The sequence below is a fragment of the Gadus chalcogrammus genome, chromosome 18 (assembly GCF_026213295.1).
Source record: "Gadus chalcogrammus isolate NIFS_2021 chromosome 18, NIFS_Gcha_1.0, whole genome shotgun sequence".
NCBI lineage: Eukaryota > Metazoa > Chordata > Actinopteri > Gadiformes > Gadidae > Gadus > Gadus chalcogrammus.
Genome location: NC_079429.1, coordinates 3,112,443 through 3,132,558, shown reverse-complemented (window position 1 = coordinate 3,132,558; position 20,116 = coordinate 3,112,443). Strand labels below are relative to the sequence as shown.

Below are 20,116 nucleotides of genomic sequence, written 5' to 3'. Positions count from 1 at the left end.
TGTGAGTGTGTGTTCTCTTTTGTTTGTTCTCGTGTTTTTGTGTTGTTTTTTTGCGTGTTCTTGTTAGTTTTTTTGTGTGTGTTCTTGTGTTTGTGTGCGTGCGTCCGTGCGTGCGTGCGTGTGTGTGCGGGCAGACCGTGCGTGCGTGCGTGTGTGCGTGTTTGTGTAAGCCTGCACTTTTGCCTCCTCGGCCTCTATTTACTACGTGCTGGTGAGCAAAAAATGAGAGAATGTCTATATTTGGAGTGTAAACGCGAGGGTGGATGCACAAAGGAAGCCTCCAGGAAACACCCAGGGACAGGACCTGGGGAAGAGAGGCCCAGAGGTGCCAATCAAGCTTCTGTGGAAGTGACGTCATCAGCCGGTAGAGCAGCGAGGTTACGTGCGGGAGGACAGGAAGAGGAAAGGGTGGGGGGGGGCCCGTCTTTAGAGGCGAGAGAACGATCGTTTTCAAGAGGAACATCTCCGCTCACTTCGTAGGGTCAGCTCGGTGCGTGTGTCGTGCACAAGGAGCATTTGCACTCAAACTGATAAGCGGGTCAGGGTTCTGTTCTTAATCAGGTCTTATGGTGCCGTTTAGTATTCTCTGCGAACCGACTGGGACCTCGGATGTGACGTCACGCCCGCACTTCAAGCCTTTTATTATGTTTCGCTCGGTCGCTGGAGAAAAACATGGACGCCACCCAGAAAGCTGTTGTCGAGGTAGCATTGGCAGAGTACAAGGCGCTCCAAAATAAGTAGGCTATAGGTCATTGGCAGAGATACGGACGCAGTAAGGTATGGCAGTAATACGAGTGATTGAAATTGCCCTTTTAACGACCAAAGCGGTCCAAACACGATGAAAACACTTCATACAAGTCACACAGGGCGCAGCCATCATGAATTCTGTCTCGGAATCCTTGCTTGGCCTCCTCTGAGTTCACCCGAGCGAGCAAGTTCGCCGTCCGAGGAGAAGGGGCGTGTTCATGCGCGTCGCTAGGCAACGTCCACGGACCTCCGAGACGGATGGATAATAAAACGCACCATCAGAATCAAATGCATTAGCGGCTGGCAGCCGATCAAGTACAAGCACAGGCGACGCAAAGCTGGGTGCGAAGGTCGCGAACGGAGGTGGCCTTTACTCGCCAACCAGGGGAGGGCCAGCAAGACACCAGACCTGGACAGACCTGATGGGCGGTCTGGGAACGAACCGGCTCTTTGAGCTGAAGGAACCGACTCTTTGAACAAAGAGAGACATCTCATCAATTTGAATATACGAAAGAGACCTTATTGTTTTTTTATGTAAAGATTAGATTATTATTATTATATAGCAGTAAAGTCTGGGGCTGGGTAAGCACTTGCTCAAAACCCAATAAAGAAATAGATGAGATAAACTCCAAATTCACAACTTCACCAGTGATGACTACCAGAGTGAATCACATGGACTGTGTTTACAATACTGTGGTCTAATGTCCCCCGCTGAACTATGCTAGACATTGCATTACTTTTACCAACAAAATGAAAAACTACCTAGCAGCAGACCGTAGAAGGATGACACAACTATTAAACAATCCATCTTCACATTACAAAGCATGAATTAATCAAAGAGCTGACTCTTATTGTTGAGTCGAGCAGAATGTTCAGACTCCCTGGAAAGATCCGCACTGCCCATCACTAGCTCGACTGCTGCTGCAGCCAAGCTCTGTCAACGCTGGAGAACACAACACAGTACATACATGTCCGGACTTGTCCAGCCGGAATGAGGTCATGGTGTTGATCTGAGCATAATCTTGGCCTCCACGTTGGAGTGATCAATGCGCTGCACTCGGAGAGAGAGGGAGGGAGGGAGGGAGGGAGGGAGAGATAGCGGTGTTTACCTGTCACAAAGCCCTGACAGATATGACGTTTGTACTTTTGTGCAACCCTCACTGGTGAGAAAAGAGGTGGTTGACCTTGGAGCCCAGAAACCTTTAAAATGCCAGAGCCAGCTCTAGGGTGTGTGTTCACCACCCTGAGACACAGAAACCTGCTAAACATGAAGGGCAGACCCAAAGTCTGGTGTGGGTGTTAAACAAAAGCGCAGCCTACTTTTGAAGTGCAATAAAGGGGAACTTCGGAAAGATCTAAATTTGGCTGTGCACACATGACTTATTAGAAAACATGCAAAACTCTCACAAATCATCAACTGTGGAAAAAATGTGAACAGTAAACATCTTGTTGCCAAGGCTAAATCACAACATCTGCGGCCAATTCTCTGTGTATTAAAACCTATATCACAAAAGTAGAACATAAAAGAGGGAACAATGAGCTTCTTGTGGGGTGGTGGTTTTACGGTTATGGTGATGCAGGCGTTCCATAACACTTTGTAGAGGCACTGTCTTCATGATGTGTTTAATTGCCAAATAACACTCATGTCTGTGTCAGCTAATGGTGTACCGAAGCAAAAAGACCTCCATAAATCACCGGGCCCTGTTCCTTTGTTCCCTGTGAATCTATGTGGTGGACTGTATGCTTGGGGTGCAGTGATGGGGGGGGCAATTGTGGGGGGCAGAAAGGGATGCCCCATTTTCCCAGATCCCAACCATCACTTTTACATGTCGTGTGTCATTCAGCCGGACAGGTTTTGTATTTCTCCAGCCTGGATTATCGGTAAATCGTTTTGGACGTTACGAGCGGGAGAAAACCTTTCCTTCGGATACCGATGACGTAATATTTTACCAAATGGAGATTGCAGATTTATTGTCATTTCCAGATTTTAATCGGGCTGTGATTTTGTGGGATGTGCGTTTGTTTGTGCGTGCAAGATTTTTTCGGAGGGTCTTTTCAGTAAAGCGTGGACCGCTGAGACGAAATACGGACCATAGGAGCTGAATTATCCTCCAGTGTTTTACAAAGCTCACTTGATCCCTCCCTTCGGAAAGCTGGGACAGTGAACCAAACCAGATGCATGTCAACATGTTCTTTATTACATAATTCAGAATGTATTTCTCTTCTATAATTCATCATAAGGAGCTTAAACACTGATTGCTGTATGTTAACAAACTGCCCGTTCACAGTTCAACTATTCACATATCACACGATAACAACCGCTATTGACAAACTGTCAACAAACAGGTGGTTTCTATCTGGGTCTTTAAGACCAGTGCAGACCCCCTCTGGCAGAAGCTACATGCTACAGTTAAATGCTACCTTGTCAAGAGTGCTCCAGTTGCTCTGTCTAGCGTCAGTGTCATGTGCGCGTAGCCGTAGCATGTCGCTCACGGCTAATTGTGTGTGTTTAGTCATGGCTGAGGAAGGCTCAACATTTCTCTGACTGCATTCTTAAAGGAAAGTGTCTACAGTCACGTAAAAGCATTGATGACTACTTGCGGGTTCCTTCAGGAGCCCGCGACTACTTCCAGTGCTACAGGCTAGAGAGGCCCGGCCCGCGCCCCCAGGAGGAGATCCACAGCCTGGGCCAGGTCGTCCACGGTGCCGTCGGCCTTCACCGACCGGTGCTGCTGGTCGCTGGGTCTGATGAGGGGTGGAGGGGGGAGGGGGGGTCACATGAAGTCAGATGAAAACCAAAACCAAAAACAGACGGAAGCAGAAGAACAGGTTGCATTGTAACAGGAAGTTAGCGGATATTCAGCGCAGATAAACCACAGAAATCGTTGTGCTGTGTTAACATCCTCTGTAACCGTGCGTAGGTCAGCTCCAGCCTGCCTGGGAGCCCCGGAGCCTGACCCAGAGCCGGAACTCAACCCACAACCTCGCAGGTTTGTGCGCACTCGCAAAAATGGAGCAGCTGGAAACCCCAGCTAACTCGACCGAAATGGGGCCGATTCAAAAACCTTAGAGGCCGTAAATAAACCATCATGTCAGCCCCGACGGAGGGAGAGACTAAATAAACCAGAACCATGGGTTTGAGCCGGGCCCCGGGGTCCCGACAGGCATCAGGCAGGAGGCCTGCGCCGGCCCTCGGGTCCCAGGCCTTTTGTTCGACCCTCAAGGGGCCCGCAGATGGATGCAGATACGGCTGTTTAATCAGCTGGCAGCGGGAAATGCGATCTACTTGGCAGAGTGCCAAGCCCTGGTAGAGCACGCACAGCTCCTCCTCCTCCTCCCTCCCTCCCTCCCTCCTTCCATTCCCTCCTCCGCCAGAGTGGATCAAAAGACACAGACGCCAAACTTCCATTCTTCTTCTGCGAGGCTGCCCTGCCTGGAACCCCAGCTCACTTATGGAGTGGCGCCTATAGACCTGCTCCTCCTCCTCCTCCCCATCCTCCTCCTCCTCCCCAACGGGTCCCCCCCCCGTTTGCAGCCTCTGTTCCCCAGTCACGGCCCGTGAGCAGGGGGGGCTGGTGGCCGGGGTGCAGGGGGTGTATTGGGGGGGGTGGACTCCAGATGGGGAGGCTTTGTAGGACGCTGGGCGTGCGACACGCAGCACCATTAATCCTAACCCTGCGAGGGCCAGGGCAAATATTTGTGAGTGGTGCAGAAACGGACTGAGAGAGAGAGAGAGAGAGAATGAGAGAGGGAGAGGCAGAGAGAGGCAGAGAGGCAGAGAGAGAGAGAGAGAGAGAATGAGAGGCAGAGAGAGGCAGAGAGGCAGAGAGAGAGAGAGAGAGAATGAGAGGCAGAGAGAGAGAGAGAGAATGAGAGAGAGAGAATGAGAGGCAGAGAGAGAGAGAGAGGCAGAGACAGAGACAGACAGAGACAAAGAGGGAGAGAGAGAGAGACACAGACACACAGAGAGAATAGCAGCATGAGGGCATGCAGGGAGCCGGTGAGGCAGTGCTGGAGGAGGAGGAGGAGGAGGAGGCCATGTGTTTACGCACGTCTGTCAGCCGCTGTGCGCCGGGGTTATGCGAGCGGTGCTGCTAATGGCCCGGGTGTTATGTCTTCTGTACTCGGTTTCTAACACACACACACACACACACACACACACACACACACACACACACACACACACACCCTGTCCTACCCGCTGGAGCCACCGACCGATTTGGGTCGCACACGCACACACAGCGGCGACAAAGACCAACACCCACACGACACACAAACAGACCGAAGATACAAATAGACTCGGGACAGAAACAACAGTGGTTACGGCCCCGGATGCTGTCACAGGCGCTGGAGGAGAGAAGAGAGACGAGGGGGCAGGGACTTGTATGGAACTGTGTAATCTTTTGAAGAATTGATGAGTCACTTGCTGCTCCTTGCCTTCTTCTCCTACCCCACAGGGACCACAATGGAGACAAGCCGTCGGGCTTTATTGTGTCATCCACGACATTTTTTTCATGCATGACACAGAGTGCTGTTTATATTTATATCAAAATGGTCAATCAATCAATCAATCAATCAATTCTACTGGTGGTGAAACCCTCTTGAAACTCCAACCCCTGTATCGGACACGTCCCGTGTGAGAAGATACCAAGCGCGTGTCCGGTGCGATGCCTGGGTAGCAGGTTGCACAAAAGCTGTTGCATTAAGCAGTCAGCAGAAAGCCGCAGGATTGCACACACAAAAAGTTGCAGGATTGGTCACACAAAAAGTTGCATGGTCGCACGAAAAAGTTGCGTGATCATCACGCACACAAAAAGTCACAGGATGCCGCACAAAAAGTTGTTTGCGTGCGCGATCGCTGCAACTTGTTCCTCGTCCTTGCCATTAATTATAGAGCAGTAACGGGGTCAATGCGAGCGCATGCACAACGCATGCACAATGCGGCTAGTGTTTCCGATGAGGTCATACCGTGTCAATGCAATATCAATACGCGTCAGTGGATACGCTTGACTGCTGAGGCCTGACCGACCCCCCCCCCCATATCCGTCTGTAAGACCGCAACACCACTGATGTCAACGCCATGGGCCAGGTGTGTGTTCTTGTGTGTGTGTTCTTGTGTGTTTTTATGTGTGTGTTCTTGTCTGTGTGTTCTTTAGTGTGTGTGTGTGTTCTTTAGTGTGTGTGCGTGTGTTCTTTAGTGTGTGTGTGTGTGTGCGTGTGTTCTTTAGTCTGTGTGTGTGTGTGCGTGTGCTCCTTAGTGTGTGTGTGTGTGTTCTTTAGTGTGTGTGTGTGTGTGTGTGTTCTTTAGTGTGTGTGTGTGTGTGTTCTTTAGTGTGTGTGTGTGTGTTCTTTGGTGTGTGTGTGTGTGTTCTTTAGTGTGTGTGTGTGTGCGCGCGCCACTGCACACTTGCTTGCAGTACGTCGGGTTTGATGTCCTGAGACGGCACGGATGTTTTTTGTTTTACGCAGCGCACGCTCAAATCAGATGCACTGTGCCATACCCATAATGCATTGCTGCACACAAGGTGTCACATGGTGGCCCAACACGAGGGTGGGGGACTCTGCGTGCTTCGTGGAACAAAGAGCGAGGATGGAGAATAATGTACGGACATACTGTATGTTGAACCATAAGTTGTACTTACAAATAGTACTAGCATTGTGTAGCATCTTATCCTAGCTATGTTTGTTGTCTACCGGGAACGGGTTCACCTAGCGATCGTCAGTGCTTAGCCCTTGTTTCTATGAACGTCCTTACTGTCCCGACAGTGATATATTGTTGTTTCTCTTCCCTCTGACTAATGTACGTATTGTAAATCTCCTCAGACAAAAGCGCCGGCTCAACGCCCCGAATGTGAACGTAAACAGGGCGGCGTTCCGGAGAGCCGACGGCCGGCGGGCGAACGCGTCGGTTGACAAGCACCTTCACACGGCGGCGGCGGCGGCGTGCCGGGCGGTGGCGGCGGCGGCGTGCCGGGCGGCGGCCGGCGTCCACAGGCCCCGTGGGTGTGCACCAGGGCTCCCAGGCCCCGTGGGGAGCAGGGCTGGAGCCGGAGTGACTCAGGGAGGGTGGTTGTCTGGAGTCACACACACACACACACACACACCGACACACACACACACCGCCCGACGCAGGCCCCCGGGGGCTTTTGTCAGACGTGCGGCCGGGTGTGTGCGCCGACGCACGGGGGTGTTTGTTATTTTAGCAAATGCGGCCGAGGAGAAGAATGCCCTCCTACAGCTCGTGCGTGTGTGTGTGTGTGTGTGTGTCTACAAGTGCGTCTGTGTATGTGTACATGTGCGTGCATGCGTCTGTGTGTGAGACTCTGTATTGACCAGCTGTTGGGGCTGCTTGGACAGAAAGCCCACAGAGCACGAGGGCGAGATAGACGGGGAAGGAGGGAGGGGGGGGCATGTGCTGGACGACCAGGCAGGGGGGGGGGGGGGGGGGGGAAGAGAGGACGACTGTGAGAGGAAGAGCCCCTTTGTCGTCGCCCAGTAGGTGATATAAACATTCCATTGTCGAGGTAGCCGACCGCAGTGTGGGTGAGGCGGCAGCATACGTGATCTGTTAATGCTCAGCCTAGACACACACACACACACACACACACACACACACACACACACACACACACACACACACACACACACACACACACACACACACACACACACACACACACACACACACACACACACACACACACGTCCCGTTTCCTTGAGAGGAAGACGGCTGATGATAAAGTGAGAGTGTGGGTGGCGGTGTGTGTGTGTGTTTGCACCATGTGGGGGACATCCGAACCGCCCTCCCCCCCACACACACACACCCCGGGCCTTCGCCTCTGAAGTGGCTGAGTCACAGAGCACCTGAGGGCGTGCCGACAGAGGCACGGCCAAACCTCGCGCTCCACACCCCGTGTCTGTTCGGTCTCCGCTCGGCCGTCGGGGGGGGGGGGGGATCTCGGCAGGCAGGAGACACATAACTGAGGACAATAGTTGTTGTTGTGTCTCCGTGGGTCGCCCGGGGGAGGCAGGTTCAGCAAATATAACACCGCCCTGACGGAGCTGGAGGGCCCTTCGGCTGGGAGAGCGAGATTCCAGGGTCTGCCTGGAAACACGCGTGTCTGTGTGTGTGTGTGTGTGTGTCTGTCTGTTCGTGTGCACTTGTGTGTGTGTGTGTGTGTGTCTGCGTGTGTGCATGCACACACACACACACACACACACACACACACACAGCAGGAGAGAGTGTAGCAGAGTGCGAGAGAGAGAGTGTGATAGATCAGAGAAACGCAGGGCATTCAGAGTGTGTTTGTAAACCCATTCTTTTCTCTCTCTCTTCCTTTCTTTGCCTCCCCTTTTGCCCCCCCCCCCCCCCCCCCCCCCCCCCCCCCCCGGGCCACTCCCCCTCCTTCCTCCCTGTGTGTGTCTCTGAAATAACAGGGGCCAGGCCCGGGGCCTCCTACGGGAGCAAACAAACAGCCTTAGGGGCCCGTGTGTGTGAAAGCGTGGTGCTGCGTGCTGCTCCGGGCCCCACAATACCCCTGACAGCAGCAGATGCCCCATTGAGCCCTCCTCCACCTCCTCCTCACGCCATTCACCGGGCGCCGCCTCGAACTCAGCAGCCTATCGGTTGCCCCCGACCTGCGGCTTGTGGCCGAAACCAACCCCGGGCTCGGGTTTGTTTCAGCGCTTTTAAGACGAGAACAAAGAAAGGAAGAGAATGAGAGAAAAGTGCACACGATGGAAATTCCCTGAGAACAACAACAACAACAACAGAAAACGAGAACCGCTAACTTCTCGAGCGTGCTGCGAGGTACGGCGGTTATCCGGGCGATGTTCACGAGCAACGGGCTTCTCCGACGTGGGTTCGGTGCGTCTCGCTCTCTGCATGACTACTCCCTCAACTGTCGAAAACCCACCACTGGAAAAACATCTGCACCTCCGCGCGCACCCCGTCGACACGTTGTCACCTCCAAGAGGGACGTTTTTAGTTTCACTTCGATCGGATACTGGAGGCCCACGCATCTGCCAACCAGGTCCTTACCAGGGGGGGCGCTCGGGGTGCCCCGTGGGGGGGGGGGGGGGAGGGGGTGTTGATCCGTCTGCTGACGCACGGTCACACTGCAGCTAGACTCGGTGCGGCGTGCGTGTTGACAGGAAGCTTGTGATGTAAATTACCCAGACACGCGCGCACACACCTATAGAAGGAACAGGGCCGGAGGGAGGAAGGGGGAAGAGAGAGAGAGAGAGAGAGAGAGAGAGAGAGAGAGAGAGAGAGAGGAGGGAGAGAGAGAGGAGAGAGAGAGAGAGAGATGAGAGAGAGAGAGAGAGAGAGAGAGAGAGAGAGAGGGAGAGAGAGAGGAGAGGGAGAGAGAGAGAGAGAGAGAGAGAGAGAGAGAGGAGAGAGAGAGAGAGAGAGAGAGAGAGAGAGAGAGAGAGAGAGAGAGAGAGAGAGAGAGAGAAGGGGGTGTCCGGGCAGGAGGACAAACACGTCGTCCCCCCCCCCCGGCCCCAGATGCCAGCCACCCCAGCGGGTCATCCATTGGTAATTACGGCGGCGGATTGGATATCTATTGAATGGGCAGGCCCGTGGCGGGCTGTTCAGCAGCCAGAGCTCGGGTTCAGCCCACCATCTGGGGCGCTTAAGCTGGCCGTTTGTCTTCGGCTACCCTGCTCTGCCTCCTCTCCAGTTCCTTCTTTCAGGAGGTGGAAAAGTACAGAGACAGAGACAGAGAGAGAGAGAGACAGAGAGAGAGAGAGAGAGAGAGAGAGAGAGAGAGAGAGAACCTTGTTATCTTACAGAAGGAGTCACCATTCAGAAACTAACAGACTAACCAAGCAACGGCCATAACACAGCAAAAACACCTGTTAATTATTCATATTGAAGTACAGAGACGTGAAAGTATGTGGGGGAGTGCCCACACACACAAATACCCACACAAACGGTTGGTCGGTGATCCATAATTGCCATGGCAAAACAGCATAACAAGATAAACAGTCCTCTGAGACCTTGTTTAACCCTAACTGAATGTTAATTTATGGTTCATCACAAAGTATATTTGGTTGACGGTGGACCGTGTGATGACTAATGAACGTAGTATCTTGACATCTTGACAAGGTCATGAATGAAAAGCCTTAGGACCTTAATCGGCCTGCTGTAACGGGCAAAAGACAAACATAACTATATTCACATTCAGATATAGAATATAGTTCCCATTGTCTGCATTTGAGTGAGTTGTTACTGAGTGAGACATTCACTGGATCGATTGATTGCAAATATCTGCCGATTGACGTTTAAACGGGGACAGCGTGAAAACACACGCAGGATTCATGAGTTCGTCAGGGGCAGAGAGCAGAACTCAATACCACCACGCCCTCGGCCACAGACGTCGATGCCCTCCACGCTTTTAATTTGGAATGACTTTGACGGGTGACTTTTTTTGTTTGTACACAAGAACAACCATAAACGTTGGAACTACAGTCCACTCGGCTCAGACTGCCCTACAAGTCATGGCTCACGCCTCTGGAACCGATGTAAAGGAACGTGGGGGAGGGTAAGAATGACAGACCCGGTGTGGGGACTGACATCGTTTCTGGCCTGGCGTCACTTCCAAGCCCTTTGCATTAAGGCCATTTTAGCAGAGACACTTTTACCCAAATCTGCTTCCAACGGTACAAACACACGTTCACCGACGGCGGTGACAACCACGCAATGCGACAGCCAGCTCGTCAGGAGCAGTTAGGGTCAGCCGTCTTGGTCCGGGAGACCTCGACTATCAGTTGGGTATCGAACCAGCAACCTTCCGGTTACAAGTCCACCCGCTCTACCTCCTGAGCTAGGCCGACCCCCAGATGGAAACCAGATAAAAAGGGACAGAGAGAGCTGGCTTCGCCGTGTGTGGATGAGGGCTTGATTCTCCTGCCGGTGCCACTGACAAGCCCTGGTAGACTCAACGTGAAACCAAAACGCTGCCTTCGGCTTTGATTACACCGTCACTTGTTCCCCCTTTTCTGTTGACAAGGGCGAAGTGAGAGAACGTGGTCGAACAAAGAGGAACTGAGAGTACTGTACGGTATTGAGTGTATAGTGGCATTGCTCCGCGAACCGGCTGTGACACATGGGAAACGTTGCGTACTTAAGATAGCGCCGCTGGGAAACGAATGGAATGAGCGGGCAGGGACAGAACCAACACAAAGGGAAGAAAGGAACGCCGACAAGAACACACTCGAGGCCACTGGAGACATCAGTTGATACGGTGGGGTGGCCCTCAAACAGGGCTTTATAAATATTGACTTTGTTAGAAGAAAGACAAACAACAATGCATAATGCTGTCGTTACAGTAAGGATGTTCATAGAAACGAGTGCCAAGCACTTACAATTGCTAGGTAAACCCATTCCCCGTATACAACAAAGATGGGATGAGACGCTACACGATGCTAAGTACCATTTTAAGTGCCAGGACGTACGACATACAATAAGTGTGTAAGAAGGGTGCTTTTAGTAGAGTCGGTGGTGAGGGGGGGAGGCTAGACAGAGTCCAGGCGAACTGTGAACAAGTGAGTCTTGAGTCTCTCGCGGAAGCTGGTGAGCGACTCTGCAGAATGATGAGATTATGTGCACATAAACACGTGACTTGGAACGTGCGCCAGCTCCACACCAAACAAGTGCCTGAGGGTTGTCTGCCGCGTGCACTTCTCGTGCAATCTTGACAGATGTCAAGGGCCACACCTCAGAGTGCAACGATGAGGGTAAAAGAGGCGATAAGTGACGCTTCCTTTTGCACACAGACAACACTGATACGCCGAAAAGAGCAGTTGAGCAGACGGGGCGTGAGAACGGTTATATATGTAAGCAAGATATCTCTGATTAGCTGAAAGGGAAGGGCCAGGATGTTGCAAACGTAGACACTCACAGTGAGAGACTCACAGTGACTCTGTGGACCTCACAATGAAAATGAGCTCCTTCTCTCCAGAGGATAAACAAATATCGTCGTACTGAGCTTACAAACCCATTCACCGTTCCCGGTTTCAGAGTCACACGTCACCGCAGAAGCACCTGAGAGCCACACCGTGATGGGGCTTCTGGTTAATGGACACCCAAATGGATGTGGGTAAGACGAGCCGCGCTGAAACACAGTGTGTGACCCCCCGGGCGCTGCACAGAGATAACACTCAGACCGCATTTAACAGCGCGCTACGCCACCGTGTGACAGAGTTCATCGGGGACACGTGACGCTGGAGGGACAGGGCGGAGTCCTGGACGGACGACTTAGGCATGTACGGCGCCTTGCGCACACGCACACACGGGCAAGCGCACGGATACACAAACACGGGGGTGCGCACACAGACACACACAGGTTTGTGCACACATACACACACGGGTGTGAGCACACAGACAGGCACACACACACACACTAGCGCACGCGCACGCACGCACACGCACACGCACACACACACACACACACACACACACACACACACACACACACACACACACACACACACACACACACACACACGGCAGATGAAGTGAGCCAGCCCAACGGGTCCTCGACGCTGGTTTACATTTCAATTCGGTTCACGAGAACTCACACGCTGATTCAATCATGGCAAGCCGCCCGGGGAATGCTCCATCACAGTTACACATCTCGTTAAACAAACAACACCAAAAGGCAAACAGAACAATGTTTTTACAGAGAATCTCCAAATCAGAAGAGAGGGGGCGGGAGGGGGAACTCTTCCTGTTTCTGCTCGTCAAACAAGATATTTGCCATCCTAATAAGCGGGCCCTCGCCCATGCACTACACAAATAATGCGGGCTATTTGCATGGTTCCTCGAAGGCAAACGGGGCCGGCTCATCAGAGGTGTTAGTGGGGGGGGGGGGGGGCAAGGGGGAAACACCTCGGGCCATACACCACTGGAACACTTTTCGAGTACCGACGGGGCTGGTGGAAGAACATGAACTAAGAACCGGAGGGTCGTGTGTCTCTCTGCACGAGTCCTCATTCAACTATCAAAACCAACCACTGGACAGAAACACCTACACTTCCAAACCGTTCAGCACGTTTCCGCTTCCAAGCGTGCAGTTCCCAGTTCATGTTCCTTCAATCCCCAGTTCCCAGTTCATGTTCTCCCAACAAGGTGCATCAGGCCACGAAGGCCATGCAGGAGGAACTGGGAACTGGAGCAGCCTTTTCCCAGAGCTGCAGGTCTGACGTCCATGGGCCTTTTTCCTGCGTCCTACGTCGAGACGTTAAAAGTTATTTCCGATAACCATTTGCATACCCCCGGCGCGAGGACGACAGCTGCGTTCGAACGGCTAAAGGGACACGTTTATTACCCCCGGTGGGACTTTCTGTGTGTTTGCATCTATTGTGCTTTGTAGATAGTTCCCTGATAGATAAGGAATGGCACACACAGGGTGGTTTACCACACACACACACACACACACACACACACACACACACACACACACACACACACACACACACACACACACACACACACACACACACACACACACACACACACACACACACACACACACACACACACACCAGCGGCGGGCTAACATGCCCAGCGGCTCGAGGGGTCACTTCCGTTGCGTCCAGAAGAGCGTTCCCCACCATCGAGGGTGTGGGGATGGCGGGGGGGGATCAGAAAGGGCCCTGAACTAGCAAACATACAGAGGTCCATTAAAGGAGGATTGAAGTGATTCATGTTTGTGGTCAGTCATCTTCTTCCGCATCGCAAAGCTACATGATCGAGTAGCAAAATATTACACCGCAGTGAAGTGGTTCTATCTAGCAGGTTTGAGAGCCCCTACCTAGAAGACTCTAGAACTCTTAACTAGTAGACTCTAGAGCTTCCTATCTAGCAGAATAGATCTATGGTGACGACTCAAGAGGTCGTGTCTAGCAGGCTGTAGAGGTCCTGTGAGTGATGTCGAGGTTCCCATGCTGATAATAAACATCGGGAGACAAATCTTCCAACGGCTGCGGCTCACTTTCGAAAACACCGCCTCTCTCTGTCCCAGTGGAAACCTGTTCCCCATTAAAGAGCAGAGAGTTCCCAGGACCTCTGTTGTTGTTGTTAGGCCTGCGCCGGGGCCATTATTTATTTACCCGAGTTATGGATTTAAATAGAGGGGGGGGGTGGGGGGGGGGGGATTGAGTGTAAGCAGCACAACAATATCCGACAGTTAGCAAGTGTGTGGTGACCCATCCGCCCGCCTCGTGCGCGCCCCGCCAGTGCGTCTGACACCCTGATACTGCATCGGCCGCCTGGCTCTGCCTCGAATTAACACTATTTGGGATACATTCACAGCGTTGCTACATGCTCAGGCACCGCTATACCTGGTGGAGAGGAGTTGCTCTCATGATTTGCGTTTGTAAAAGTCAAAGTCAGCTTTTTTGTCACTTTCTTCACGTGAAACAAACATACAAAGGATCCAAAAACATTTCTCTCACTATCCCCCGGTAAAATAAATAAAGTACACAGGCAGAGAATTTAGACTTCAGGCCAATATGCTTGCACCCGCATGACCACAAACAAAAAGGTTGTGAAGGCGCTGAGGATGTAGGCCATGAGAACGAAGTAAAGGTTTAGGAGGCGAAACCTCCAAAGGTTTCGCAGTCATTTGAATAGCTCCCAAGAGAGTCCCCAATGCAAATGCAAAAGGATTTAGAGGATTTAGAGTCCAAGAACTGAGAAAACTTTGCTATATGCTAAACCGACGACAGGGCGTCCCCAGATTCAGTTCAGTCCTCGTTTGTATCTCAATGCCACCGGTTTGCATCCAACTGAGTCTCACACTGGTGTGTTTACATGCGTTCATTTCCATTTCCCGGTCTCTATTTTGAGGCAAGCCATTTTCCCTCGGCCCCTGTGTGTGTGTGTGCGCGTGTGTGCGTGCGTGCGCTTGTCACAGCATCTGGTTGGCTTGGAAACAGCTGTTTTCCCCACATCAGCGATTTACAGCACGTAGCCAACCATGTTTTTTTTCTTTTCCTTCTCCCCCTCTGTCGCTGAACAACTGTAAACCCCGACCCCCGGCCCCTGGCTCGGCCTCTCAAAGCAAGACAAACAGCGGGTGTCACCGTGGCCGTTGCGGCTTCTAGGAAAATGTTTACACAATACACCGCCCTGGGTGGAGGCAATGGACTGGTGTGCGACAAGTGAAACACAACCCATCGTTTCAGCTGACCACGTCTGGTTCGCAGGAGGGCTGCTGCCCGACAATGTGTGAGAAACGAGCATGGAGTACTGAATGTATTTTATGGAAACATTGCTATGTACTGTGTGTCTATGTTAATGTACATTTTGGGGGATTTTGCCGACGCATTTATCGAATGCGACTATTCATTCATTCACACACCGACGGCAGGGTCAACCACGCAGGGTGACAGCCGGGAGCAGGCAGGGTCAGTTGTCTCGCTCAGGGACACCTCGACACTCAGCTAGGAGGAGCCGGGGGTTCAAACCAGCAACCTTCCGGTTACCAGTCAACCCGCTCTACCTCCTGAGCTATAGACGCCCGCCATTAGGAACACACGAAGAGAGGGGTAGGTACGAAAACAACATTGCATTGTTTTTAACGCCAACGCGAAACGTGACAATATTTAGAAGAAGGGAAACCATAAGGTTGGCGCGACGTTCTCTATTCTCCTTATTTCTATTGATTTCTCAGTGTGAGAACCAGACAAAGACTAGAGAGCTGACCTAATTACGGCAGCAACGTGGTTGACACTACCTACTTACTCACCGTGCGGCCAGCTTGGTTCTATACACTAGCTAGGAGGTGGGATTCAGTACCCCGCTTAGCACTTAGAATGAAGATGGCCGCTCAGTGAATAAGGCCTACAGGTAACGGGGGTGGAGAAACACCTTTACGAGGGCTTGCTGTTTGCCAGGCCCGTCACAACAACAAGAACAGCGTGATGTCAACATTAAGGGTGAATGACCACACAAAAAAACAGCACAAAAACGTTGAATAAAGTCATCCTTTGTCTAAATGTGTGTGTTTTTGTGTGCGTGCGTGTGTTTGTGGGTGTGCGATCCAGCAATTGTCCACAAATGAGGACCACCGGGGTGGTAACGAGAGCCCTCGGTGGCCGACTATTGATTTCACAGATGCTGGCGTTCAGCTACAGTAGGGAGTGTTCCCACCGCCATCTCCCCCCCTCTCCCCCTCTCTCCCTCTCCCCCTCTCTCCCTCCCTCTCTCCCCCTCTCTCTCTCTCCCTCCCTCCCTCCCCCAGGACTCAACAGGGGAGGAAGGAGCCATAACATCATGTCATCTGGTTTATCCCCGGGTGCTGATTTCAGCACATTGCACGCCGACCCCGTGACCCCATCTCCTCTGCTCCCCGTCCAGACCCGGGCCAGACGGGGCTGGGTCCGGTCCTCCCCCGGCCCGGGCCTGGACGGGGAGGACCTGATGTCATCGCTTTGAGGAGCAGATGGTGGCGGCTCAACGGACTTCAGGGAGTGAACGGTATAAAGTTCAACGTCTCCTGAGCTGACTTATCATCACAGGAGCGATACTGCACAGGGTCGGCAGTAATATGTGGGTCAACGCACGCTTGTACAGCGCAGATAAAACAAGTTCACACACACATTGCATTTCAATGTTACACAGAGCTACGGTGAGAGAGGCATACAGGTGGGGTAGAACAAGTCAATACAATGGAGTTCAAGTTGTCAGGACGTCTACTCTATCAGCATAAGTGTGGACATTGCAAAAGCCAAATACAACAGGAAATGTGATGACATTTCCAGAACACAGCTTTGTCCGAAAAATGTCATCATGCGATGTTAAAAATGTTAAATCCCATGACATACATTTAAACTTCTAGGCTGTTAAAGGTCTTTGTTCTCAAGCTCCCCAAACAGGAGGGGATCCCCCATTTATTTGAGTAAGTCATATGATACATCATATAAAACAGACCTTTTCTAATTACATAATAATCCCTTGAGTTAAGACATAAACTTGGTTTGAAAATCCCAGCCAACAACGTGTTTCGTTGGAGTAGTTTCTGTTTCTAGTTTCTGAAATAAATACGAGACTGGTAGCTGACCCAGAATGATCAGTCAAGGCCTATTCTAATTATGGTGAGCTGTCGCCCTCTTGTGGCGGATAAACGGCACTGATAATGTATAAGTCGCAATAGTCTCCCACAGACCGAGCTGTCTGGGAGGTTTGTTTATGTTTTCCGGCTTGTCTGCATTCCTTTCTGTGTGTTTAGTGTTTCTGTGTTTCATCTCAGTAGTTGCCTTCTCGTGCTATATTTTGTAAAGCCACTCACATTTGTTTGATGAAAGTCATATTGTTTTGCAAATCACATGGTTGGCAAAGAGTGCGAATGTAGCAGGCTGCATTTTTGGTGTCCGCTCCAAACGGCCGTGTGCATTGACCGCACAAACATATCAAGGTCTAAAACCTGTGTTATTTACTTAATTTGGGACGGAAAGATCTGTTGAAGTACATACATTTCATTTTTAGATTTCTTATTTATATTTTAAAATGTACATCTGTATATTCAGCATTTGTTTTTTCCAGTCCAAAAAAGCAGGAAGCTGCGGTGCGTGTTTTCGTGTGTGTGTGTGTGTGTGTGTGTGTGTGTGTGTGTGTGTGTGTGTGTGTGTGTGTGTGTGTGTGTGTGTGTGTGTGTGTGTGTGTGTGTGTGTGTGTGTGTGTGTGTGTGTGTGTGTGTGTGTGTGTGTCCATTCAGCACAGAACAGAAACCACTGACCTATATTTGCCCGTCCGGACCTGCAGACCCGTCATTCCACAGAGTTGGGCCCCGCCCACGTCGTTAACGAGGTCGTCCCCGACCATCATCACCTGCATAGGTGAGAGTGGTTAAGTGAGCGAGGGAGTGAGTGAGAGCGAGATGCAGAAAGGTTGAATTCAAGTGCAACCCAAAGCCATAAACACTGTCGCCCAAAGCAAACAGAGCGTGAAATCTGACAAATTTTTGTAGTGCTACCCAAAAAAAAAATATATATATAATATATAATATATATAAATAATATTAGGATGCATTATTATCATTGGCCTCGAAAAGGAATAGGAATTGTTTTCACTTTTTTGAACATATGCTAAGTATGGATTTTTGTTAATTTACCAACCAAACAGAGAACAATGCACAACACTACAAGAAGGCACATTTGATAAAACCAAAAAACAAAAAGGGGGACTCAAGTCTATTTTCTACAGGAAAATTCTGCTGATTTGGTGTCCGCCCCAAAGGGCCGTGTTCATTGGCCGTTAGGGGCGCCAGTCGTAGCGGTTCTACTGTACCTGGTGAGGCTGAAGGCCCATGTCACTGAGGACGCTGTGGAAGAACGCAGAGGACGGCTTCCCGATCACCTCCGCTTCCACGTCACAGGCGTACTGGAGAGGGCAGAGCGTTGGAACATTAACACTCGCACACGGTTTGAGACAGCTCTTATTGTGGAGCAGATGAGTCGATGTTTCTAGGAATGGCTTACTTCTAAAGCCTTCATGTACGGGCCCACATCCAGACTTAAGCCATCGGCCTCCTTGTAATACCTCCTGAGAGAGAGAGAGAGAGAGAGAGAGAGAGAGAGAGAGAGAGAGAGGTAGTTATAGCAATTATAATAATGGTAAAAGTCCAACAGCATCTCCGCTCATCAAAGAAACATTTTATTTGAACTTTATTTAACCAGGATTAGGCTAGTTGAGATTAGTAACTTCTGTCCCAAGAATTACCTGACGGCTTAGTTTATATTTGGAATAATAATAAAAACAAATGAGTTTTTCATCATAGAATAGTGCAGATATCCAGGTGAATTGAAATTGAAACAAAAACTGAAGGCACAGAAACTTTTGAAATTTGCCGTTTCAGAGTTTTTCTGTGTGCTATTGGGCAATAAATCCCCCTCTGATGTAAACTCTTACCCTTTTCCGAGCGCGAACAGCACTGGTTTCTCCAGGCCGATGAGAACCCTGAATGCATCGTTCAGGTTCTCGTAGGTGAAATTCCCTGCGGCATCTCCAACCACTACGCAGTTAGGGTTGGTTTGGTCAACACTCTCGAACTCAGAGAGAAGTCCTGTAGCAAAACAAAAACACAATACGTCATCATTTTCTTCCACAATTGTTGATCAATGATGAATAATAGCCTGATCATATAAATAATAGACTAATCATATAGGCCTGCTAAAACGCGCTAATTATTATTGATAAAAAGTCAAAAGATGTAATACCATCGTAGACCAGCAGATGGGGTCGCATCCCCCGGTCTTTCAGGACAGCCACGGCTGCGGGGGCTGGGGAGAACACCTCACACACGGAAATGTCAAAGCCCATTTTCTGCAGCTTGGCCACAAACTTGTCTCTGCTGGCCTGGGTCTCATTGGTGCAGAAACGCAGCTTCAGGTCCGATGCTTTGAGTCTGAGAACAATACATGCGTGCTGCTATTGAGTTGCGACTCAGCTGCACTGCTGACTGCATTTAACCTTTTGCAAAGTTGCAAAACATGCTTGCACTCCTATAATACACACTGTCATCAGTAAACTGCACCAGCATTAACTGTGTATCTGTACCTTTTCACTGCTTCCACTGAACCAGGGATTGGAGTCCCGCCGTCCTCTCCACTGTCATACAAAACCCCGCAGAGATCCAAAATAACACCTTTCAAACTCTTTGCAGAGCTCGTCCAGCTGCTGTCGGCCATGACGGACGGTTTCGTTCAAGGCGCATGCGCAGAACACGGAGTTGTGGTTCCTGTAGTCCAAATAGACAATACGTCACACACACTATTGTTTTTATTTGTATTATTTGTTTGGCATTTCTGGCGCTTTTAACCCAACCTTTAGCCTACATGAGGGAGACACAGAATAAAAAATAACAACAAAACGAAACAAAGAAAGATCAAATGTGTGTGGAGCTAAAGATACATACACATCTCCTTACTCAACTGTCACACCGGAGTGCATCACCGGTAGTGCTTCAGGCTCAAAGGGTGTTTGATCCAATCACATGCAACCCTAGGCCGTCAGCGACACAGGGTCAGCGCACAACGTCTAACTGATCACTGTTTTGTTTGTTTTTTTTGTTTTGTTTTGTCTTGTTTTTGTTTTATTTATTTCTTATTGCTTATGTTTATTTATTTATTTATTTATTTATTTTTTCCACAATGTCTTGTTTTTTAAAAAATGTATGATGACTATATGCTCTGTAAGGTGACCTTGGGTGTTTTGAAAGGCGCCTCTAAATTAAATGTATTATTATTATTATTATTATAGTGCAACAGGGCGACACATTGCAGCATGTGCGAAGGAAGGTTGCGCCTCCGCTCCCTGATTGGCTGTGACCCGGGGTGTGACGCAGGCGAGGCATTC

The 20,116-nt window shown here is 50.5% G+C and overlaps 1 protein-coding gene across 1 annotated transcript; it reads right to left on the bottom strand.

Moving 5' to 3' along the window:
- Positions 1 to 2,899: 2,899 nt before the first annotated feature.
- Positions 2,900 to 19,494, bottom strand: lhpp (phospholysine phosphohistidine inorganic pyrophosphate phosphatase). Its single transcript, XM_056577634.1, has 7 exons — positions 19,319 to 19,494; positions 18,979 to 19,166; positions 18,671 to 18,824; positions 18,241 to 18,304; positions 18,050 to 18,142; positions 17,499 to 17,590; positions 2,900 to 3,492 (listed from the first exon to the last, which is right to left on the bottom strand). Exons 1-7 carry the CDS (start codon positions 19,447 to 19,449, stop codon positions 3,390 to 3,392), a joined length of 825 nt encoding a protein of 274 aa, XP_056433609.1. The 5' UTR covers positions 19,450 to 19,494; the 3' UTR covers positions 2,900 to 3,389.
- Between the last annotated feature and the right edge of the window lie 622 nt (positions 19,495 to 20,116).